We start from the raw sequence: 9,211 nt of genomic DNA on the forward strand, positions 1-9,211 counted from the left end.
GGCTACAAAACTAGATCACGTAACCATATGTAGCATTTTTTATTGCTGTTGATCAAATGTTTAGGAGAATCGCCCATGGTGCACAACAATTGTACTAAGGGAGTAATTATTCGTTAGCATACACCCAAGCGCAGCCCAGCAGATACAAAGTAAACGTGTAAAGATTTCTCGGAAACTTGGCAGTCGATTCTGAGAAAGCTGCATAGCTTCCCTTCGTAGCCGTTAGTCTGTAAACGAGTTAGAGCTCGCTCTCTACAGCTTTCTCCACCTTGGGGGATTCCCCTAAACATGGGACCAACACCATTTCCTCTTCGCTTTGTTTTCTAATTCGCTCTATCCCTACCATATGCCATCCGTCCTGGTTAGCTGAGTTGGCAGAGCGACTGCTCCGGTGAGGCGGTGGTCCCGGTTACGAACCGCAGATCGTGGCGAATGTTTCTTCAACTACGAAATTTCTGAGAAAGTTGTATGCAGCTTTCCTTTGTAGTCGTCAGACTGCGCTTGGTTGCGTGCTGACAAGTAATTACTCCTTTATTTATTTCTAATTGGCCACATGAGGAGCAGAGTAGTGCTTGACTCTGATTGTTCTAAACGTCCTCTGGTGATCCTTGAGGGCTGACGGCGTTGTTTGTGCTGGGAAAGATCTACTACCAGACTCTAACGTCACTTTCGATATTTGCAAATCTCCTGTGTAAAGTCATCGTAGTAAAAAAAGAAGAAAAACCTGTATGAACCGACGAATGTAGTTGATAGATTGAGTGAATTATTTTTTAAGCAAATGTTTTTAAACCCGGAAGGCAGATGTGCTCAATATCCTTTGCTTCAGAATGAGCCGAAATCATTAGGCTCATAAACTCTACTTGCGCTGCATATGAGAGCCTAGAGGCGCGACAATGCATGAAACCTGGTACAGCAAGTCTTTAAGCTGAGTGAATGAGATGACATTCAAGATTAGCGTCAGTAGGCCATCGTATTATCAGCAATGATTTTGTCGTCGTACAGGGGCTCACTTAAGGAGAACTCTCAGAGTAAGCTTGGGGAATGGGGATGGGGAAGGATAGAGAGGTCCCCATATGCGACGGGCACTTGATTAATCATCATCATCCTGACTACGCCCACTGCAGGGCAAAGGCGTCTCCCATGTCTCTCCAATTAACCCTGTCCTTTGCTAGCAGCAGCCACAGTATCCCCGCAAACTTCTTGATCTCATCCGCACACTCAACTTTTTTTCGCCCCCGGCTAGGCTTGCCTTCTCTTGGAATCCACTCCGTTACCCTGAAGGACCAGCGCTTATCTTGCTTTCGCATTACATGCCCTGCCCAAGCCCATTTATTCCTCTTGATTTCGACTAGGAATGTAATTAACCCGCGTTTGTTCCCTCAGCCACTGTGTCCGCTTCCGGTATTTTAACGTTACACCTATCATTTTTAATTCCATAGCTCGCTGCGTTGCCCTTGACTACCTTCGCACAAAACAAAGTGGCTGAGTTAAGCGTGGTTCTTCACTCAAAAATTTTCTCACTGAGGGGAAAGACGTCATCGCTTTTCCAGTCCTAAGTCAGCCTTCGTCCTTGTGTAGTGCAGAAATGGGGCACAGTCGACAAAGTAGCCATTGAGGGTTTTTAGAAGGCGTTTTACACGATGATCATTAGGTTCACAGTAACTCGTTCCGGGCCAAGTTTTGTGACGAGGAGTGGGCGGCAAAACTGAAAGCAATAGTCCCTGCCTGCATGCTCATGCATGTGTTACTAGGCAGACCACGTGACTCACTGATGCGTGGCGTGTGGACCGAGTATCCCAGGTCGTGCATCAGGTTCTGCTCGATGAGCAGGATGATGATGACGCTGGCGCAGCCGAGCGTCACCTTCTTGCCCGACGATGGCGGCAGCCAGAAGATGAACAGCGTGAGCATGGACACCGCCACGCAGGGCAACACCACCGTGAAGCGGTATCCGGGCGAGTTTCGCTTCAGGAACAGCGTGAAGCGCAGCACCGGGTCTGGACCCTGCTCCGGGTGCGGAAACTCCGTAGTGTCCATCGACTCGAAGTAGCCCGTCCAGTCCGGGTGCTGCTCGTCGAAGACCTTCTTCGCCAACTTGCCTGAAGATGCGTGTGCATGGGAGACGAGATGTGATATGAGGGGCACAGAAATGCACAAGCATGGCGGAAATTCTTCAAGAGCCAACCAATCGTTAAAAAAAAAATGACGTTTCGGCCCCTGTTATGGGGCCTTGTTTAGGGGAACAAGGCCCCCGTAAGCCGAGGCAGAAACGTAACTTTTTTAAACGATTGGTCGGCGCTTGAAGAATTTCCGCCATAAATGTGCCCGACCAGACGGGTTTCCGCCATACCCTGGATTTGAAATGCATAAGCAATACTTATTTGACCTCCTTTGTATCTGGACGGTGGAGAGTGCTCCTTTCACAATTAAAGTGGCTTTTCTATATACTTCGTGTTTTTGATCCCGTTCCCGTTGTTTCTCATTCTAATCTACTTTCTGTGTTCTAAGCTATATTGCTTTGATTTATGGTCCGTGCCATTTTCGAGCCTGCTTTTTCGCCGCTAGTACTCTAGTCTTCTCATGCTCGTCTATACTGTAGGGGTGCTAATTTTGCTTTCAGTATCTTCCTAGACCAGATGGTAGGGCTTCCATAGTGCCGAAGGAAATGCGTTTTAAATCGAAGGTTTAGAACGCACTTGATAGAGTCATCTTTGCGAGACCATTTCTCCGGCCGAGAGGTACGTCACTACGATGAGATCAGAAGCAGCTACAGGAGCTAAACACTTCTGACAGATTGTCTCAAGCTGCTATTATTGTTATTCAACAATAGTTCCGCGCGTTGACTCAGCAGTTGAGCAAGGCCTCTATTTTTATATTATGTGAGAAACAACACAATGCGAATATGAAGTTCCGCTTTAACCAAGATATACGAATTTGCCTGCGTGGCCAATGGGCAGTGTGTCTAACGTACAACTTAAGGGTCAGGGTCTCCATTCCTGAGTGATTATCCCAATTTTCTTTACAGCAGAATTTTACACTGTATACTAGCATGTCCCAGTGACATTTGAGTCATGTTGCGACCTTCCAATAAACAGTTTGCTAATTGTCAAAATTACTTTTCAAAACCAACGCTTCGCGTGTGCTGAAGCTCTTTCCGAAAAATCCGCATTTTTCGCTCAAATCGGACGCCCCCGGATTTTTTTCAAACAGGACCCTTAATGTTAATGCTTTGAAAGCTTAACCTAACTACTGGCCCCCATTAACTGATCGACACGACACATGTAACCCCAAGGCTGGTAGCCGACGAGCCTTATATGTCGTAGTCCGCAGTCTCAAAACCATTGCCGCCCGATGGCACAGGGGAAAATGATAAGCTACGCCGACGAATCATCCCACAATATGACATCTGGTCACATTTGTCACCGCACAACAGTAGTGACAAGCTGCAAATTGAATTCAGCTTTTCTGCGTCTTCAAGCAGAGACCCGCGCGCTGCGTCGGACGTAACCTGCTTTTAAAGAGCAAACTCATCAGTGAAGAGGCTTAGCGAAACCACCAGCAGACTCTTATTTTAAGGCCCTGCTCGCTACCATGACCCCTGACCGCCTGACCCGAGACCTTAGATTATAACACCGCGTGACCCTTGGCGAAGAAGGAGGTCGCGAACATCGAACGGTGTGCACGCGTACCTATGAGCTTGACCTTGTAGCCGTGCGCCCAGGAAGAGACGTTCATGTGGCAGCGGTGCTCGTCGTACGGGTAGTCGCGCAGGTCCATCTCGCAGCGCAGGCCGAAGGTGACCAGCGGGCACCACACCACGTTGCCGTGGTGGTCAGCCTTGACGGCCGAGAAGAGGCGCACCCCGTACGCGTTGTAGCTCTCGTGCACCGACAGCGTCGGAGTCCACACCTCGCTGTCACCGAATGTCACCTCCGTCATGTCGTCGTACTCGCTCGGAGTCCAGGAGAGGCCTTCGTCAATCCAGTGCTGGGGGGAGACCACAAACAGACGAACCGAGTTACTGTCATCGGTCCAGGCAGAAAGAGGAGGTGGATCGCCGAAGGGATATCGATAGATAGATAGATAGATAGATAGATAGATAGATAGATAGATAGATAGATAGATAGATAGATAGATAGATAGATAGATAGATAGATAGATAGATAGATAGATAGATAGATAGATAGATAGATAGATAGATAGACAGACAGACAGACAGACAGACAGACACAGACAGATAGATAGATAGATAGATAGATAGATAGATAGATAGATAGATAGATAGATAGATAGATAGATAGATAGATAGATAGATAGATAGATAGATAGATAGATAGATAGATAGATAGATAGATAGATAGATAGAGAGGAGGAGGGAAAGGCAGGGATGTTAACCAGAAAGGGGTTCCGGTTGGCTACCATTATATTATGTACTGCCCAGAGTACAACGCGCAAAGGCATGTGATGTTCGCTTCCTTCAAGAAGACAGGAACCCTTCACAGTACAGTTCAGGACATTGTCTACCCGAGTGGAAACCAGACATGCAGAATAAGGGAGGCTGCACGCCTTCTTTTAACATTTCTGCAGGACACGGATCTTGTTTCTAAATGGTGACAGCAGGAACGGACTGACTATGGCCTACTGTGACTGAATGTGTGCGTAGATGGTGTCTTCCGGAGTGGACTACGTTATGCTGTGAGTGAATGTGTGTATTGATTGTGGCACTACCAAGGCCCTATGTTGTTCTGTGACTGAATATGTGCATAGATGGTGACTTCTGGAGTGGACTGTGACGTGGACTGTGTGGAGGGGTTGTGTGCATAGATGGTGACTGCGGGAGAGGAATATGTGCTATTATAAGAGATTGTGCGCATAGCGGGGTAGATGCAACCGGCTTTAGGACATTGTTAACATAGAAGAGACGCTACGGTGGAGCAGTTGCCGACAGAATAAGCAAGGCTAACCCAACTTGTAGCATTCAACACCTCAACTCAACTCAACTCGCCGAAGGAACGGTAGCAGAGCAGCTGATAAGGAGTACTAGGGAGACTTGAACATCAGGGTACTCCCGACTGTCTCTGTTACTCCACACAAACTCTACACTGTTCATCTCTTAACATTCCCTTCTTTATTCCTACGCTACTGTTTTGCGAACGGTGAACCAAGGGATACAAGTTTCCATGACGTTAGTAAATGTTGCGGGAGGGCACAGCCGTTAGTGGACGACTATCTTCGTCAGCGTCTGCTCTCAACCATCAGTTGTGGGCGTGAGCGGGATGCGATCAGACATCGTGCATTGATCAATGCATCATAAACGAGCCCTGTTTCCTCAAATGCTTGCGAGCGACGACAGAACAGTCACGTCATGTGGTTCCTGCAATCACGAAGGCGTGTAAGTGGGAAAATTCTATATATATATATTTTTTTTGGGGGGGGGGGGAAGCGTCTCGTCTCTTTTTTTTCTGGACTGAAAACACTTTTAATGTTGATGTTTACGACACAAAGCTTGCTCTTGGTCTGCTTCCGTCTTGTTCTGCGCCTTAGCCTTTCAAACTTGGCAGCTTGCTAATAGCTGAAGTTTATGAACCTCGCTGAACGATGTTAAGGTATTGGCTACGCAGCAAAGTTTAAGCGTGCAATAGCTCGAGTTTGAACTGGTGGACACCGAAGCTCCACATTGGGCCATGCTAAATAAGTTCATCGGGTTTTCGGCTCATTCTCTCACTATTTATTTTCCCGTTTGAGCATGAATCCTCCTGAATGAAAGTGGCTGTTCTTTGGGCGTTGAAGCATCAGGTCATGTAACGCACTCATCATACTTCGCCCCATTTTGTTGGCGCTACAGCAAGCACAACTGCCACAGACGGCAGTTGTTATCTTGTTTAGAAAAGGAAAGAAATAATAAAAAGAAACGGCTTTAATGGTTCACGTTGGTTTTCAACGATAGTTCACTCGCCGCTAGTAAAAATGAAAGGCATGATGACTATTTCGTTAAAGCACGAAAACCTAGTGGCTGAGAGCGTAAGTGCCGCTCTGGAATGTTTTACTTCTTTACTGGACAGGTTCTAAGTGTCCGACTTAAATGGAGCTCGGAATTAGAGGGTTCCGAAATTTGTCTTACCATGCAGACGAATGCCGATATTGACATGTAGTCCCACTCAGGCATCTGAGAATAAGAACAAAGTTTGGGTAAGCTCTAGTTGTTCACGACTAACTACTAACTACTGCACTGCAGTAAAAGAAAGTGAATTGCATGCGTTGGCCTCTTTTCAGAATATCTGTACTTACTTTAGTATATTCACAACTGAAAACACGCAATTTGGATTCGCCGGATATCTTTGGAATCCTTCACATATTAATTCTGAAGTAAACCGAACCGCTATATAATAGCATTTTTAGCTGTGAGCCCCGGGGAAACACACGCAGTATTGAGTCTATTTTTTTTTGTGGCCGTGTCAGGGGAACTCTTTCGTAACCTTTAACAAACACTAAGTGATTTGATGCTTGCTAAAAGGCGCAGCGGAAGACGTACTTGCACTAGATTTTTTCAGATGTGATATATGTTTACATCCTGTTTAAAAGAGTGTCTTGCATTTCTCAGACTTGCTTTACTGTTGTTCAATACTCACCATATACCTCAATTGCTTAGCATATACTGTGAAATTGACCACTGTGTCCGACGCATGACTGTTGAGAGGTTGGTAGGTCTTGTCATATTTTGCCGAATCTGTCAAGTTCTGACGAAGTTTCTTGAGTACCTGCTGGTCAATCTCTTTCGCACCTGAAAAACATAATTATTTGGTCACTCAAAGCGCTCTCTGATTAAAGTCTTTTAAACTCATGGCAAAGATCACACTTTAGTTTCATAGGGCGACGAAATTTCTTTTTATTCATAGTATGACGTTTTTGCAATCCCTACCTATATAATGCTGTTCTATGCTAGGCTATTAGAGTACTCTTGTGAACGCCAAGGTTATTTGATCGACATCAGTATTTTAATTGTGAGGGAACTGAGAAATATTGCGCGGTACGGTTATGGAAATACTGGAGTCCATTTTTCCGATGTGTAACAAGAATGCAAGCCTGCCAAGGGGAGATCTGCGAATATATTTGTTGTTATAGGCGAATCAGAAGATATACAAAAAATCACGTTCATGAACAACATCCCCTTGAAAAATGAGCTTGTCCAAATTTTCTGGGTATGTTCCTGCAAATGATTGTCAGCATTTTTCCTGCTTTCAAACAGTGCAGCAGATGTTACAATTGCATTCAGAGATGCGTATGAAGATATAGAGTGAAGTCTATTTGCTTTATCTTCGTCACTAATTGCCGCTGAACAAAACCGATTCTGGGCTGTTCGGCATCATCATAATGATAATAACTTCCATCATCATCATCATGTTCAGCGGCTTTCACTTAGAGACTGAAATACGAATGCATGGTGTTGTCACAGGTCTGGTCCTACGAGACCAATGATTTGTAGTTGACATTTCTGCGTACAACACCGGGCAGATACATTCTTGCCTCAAAAAAGGGATGGAAAACAAAGGAAAGAAAACATAATAACGCTTACCTAAGGATGGAATGTTAGCAGTAAAGCACAAGATGACGATACAGACACCGAAGGAGCAGCTCCACGATCCAAACGCTGCCATGGCTGTTCAGCGAATGATGTTCAAGAGAGTGGCCGATCCCGAGGCAACTACAGGCCTGCCGAGCACACCCCCCTGGCTTCGCCGGAGAGGCGATGCTGTTCGTTCAGCAAGCGGCGCTTGTTGTGTTGTTCCCACTCTCTACGAGAATCACTCGACGTCACCGAAAGGTGGGCGTCTCTCACGCGGAGGCCACCGCCATCTTGCGCGTACCCCCTCCACCGTTCATTGTAGTGATGGAAACCGGCTGACGCTTTGAACGCCCCGGCGGCGCCCTGCCCAGTGCAAACCGATCGCAAGGAGTATTGTATTGCTGTACTCGCCCTGGTTTCGATAAGGTTTGGGGTCTGGGGTCAAGTGGGACGCACACGCAAAAGGTCGAAGATACATTTGTGGCCTTTCGCCCTTGCAAAAGGGGGGAGGGTGGTTGAGACCTTCTTTATATACCACATGTAACGTAGGGGCGCGCGCACGCACCCACCTCCCCCCTCCTCACACGCACACACGCACTTGTACAGCTTGCCATTTAGTTCGGTGCAAATCCTTATGGAAACCACCACAAAACAGAAATCAGGTGGCAGCCGTGCTTTTGCTTTTACAAGAAAGGTCGGAATAAATAGACACTGGGACGCTACGTTAACTGTGGCTTCGCCTATAATTCTTGTGAACTTCTTCTGAACACAAGTTCTTTAAGTGGAGAACTTGATCCATATTAGGCGATAACATGATGTCATAATACTGCGAAGTCACATAACAACTCAGCAGCCTGTGCATAACTTCTTCACAAACATAAAAAATGTAATTATTTCTGAATAAACTTTGAAACAACACGCTTTAGGCGTTTGCGAACTATGGAGCTGTAGCGTTTTGTATATATGGAACTGAACAAATGCAGAATAGCATTGAGGTGATATTTTCAGCCTGAAATTCATACCGTCCATTCCGATGTCCCATCTATACGCTCAAATAAGTTCCGTAGTGCTGTAAACTGTATGATATTGTAATATGTGTTGCGTTAGAATGATTATGCTTGCTTACTGTATCAGAGTATCTGGAAAACCTACTTAGCGGCAGTGATGCGGAAAATTTAATTGCTAGCTAATAATTTAACTGCACTTATACTTTTCTAAACAAGAGTGGTTAAAGAATAAGCATTAAAAAGTAACTAGGCGTCAGGTTATATGCTAAAAGATATTATAGGGGAATAATAAATGTAACGAACCAAACACAGCTCGCATACAAAGGCACGCATTTTTAATATCTTCCTTTACACAAATGCCACTCGCTTCCTTTAAACATGGAACCATTCTCTTGCCGCGATAACAAACAAGCAAACGAAGAAAAAGAAAGAACAAATAAGCAAAAAATAGCATACATTTGGCGCTGTGAGTTTGCGTGGACGTCTTTGTGGTGGCTCATTGAATTAAACAGTTCCACAACGCGTGAAATGACCTTTACTCGCCGCTAGTCTGGTTCGAAGAAATGGTGGGTACAGTGTTGACTCCGCGGCTGGTGCCATGAAACTATTTGTTATCCTTAGATTTTTCGAGCTATAGAGG

At 45.6% G+C, this 9,211-nt stretch overlaps 1 protein-coding gene across 1 annotated transcript in view; it reads right to left on the minus strand.

Moving 5' to 3' along the window:
• LOC144107842 (neuronal acetylcholine receptor subunit beta-2-like) overlaps window positions 1-7,783 on the minus strand; it is a 29,096-nt gene extending 21,313 nt beyond the window's left edge. Inside the window, exons 1-5 of the mRNA XM_077641056.1 lie at window positions 7,574-7,783; window positions 6,630-6,781; window positions 6,122-6,166; window positions 3,690-3,987; window positions 1,770-2,099 (exon numbers count right to left, since the gene is read on the minus strand). Of these exons, the coding sequence (XP_077497182.1) occupies window positions 1,770-2,099; window positions 3,690-3,987; window positions 6,122-6,166; window positions 6,630-6,781; window positions 7,574-7,655 (907 nt within the window). The 5' untranslated portion in view covers window positions 7,656-7,783. The remainder of the gene's footprint in view (window positions 1-1,769; window positions 2,100-3,689; window positions 3,988-6,121; window positions 6,167-6,629; window positions 6,782-7,573) is intronic.
• Between the last annotated feature and the right edge of the window lie 1,428 nt (window positions 7,784-9,211).

The sequence above is a fragment of the Amblyomma americanum genome, chromosome 10 (genome assembly GCF_052857255.1).
Source record: "Amblyomma americanum isolate KBUSLIRL-KWMA chromosome 10, ASM5285725v1, whole genome shotgun sequence".
Classification (NCBI taxonomy): Eukaryota; Metazoa; Arthropoda; class Arachnida; order Ixodida; family Ixodidae; genus Amblyomma; species Amblyomma americanum.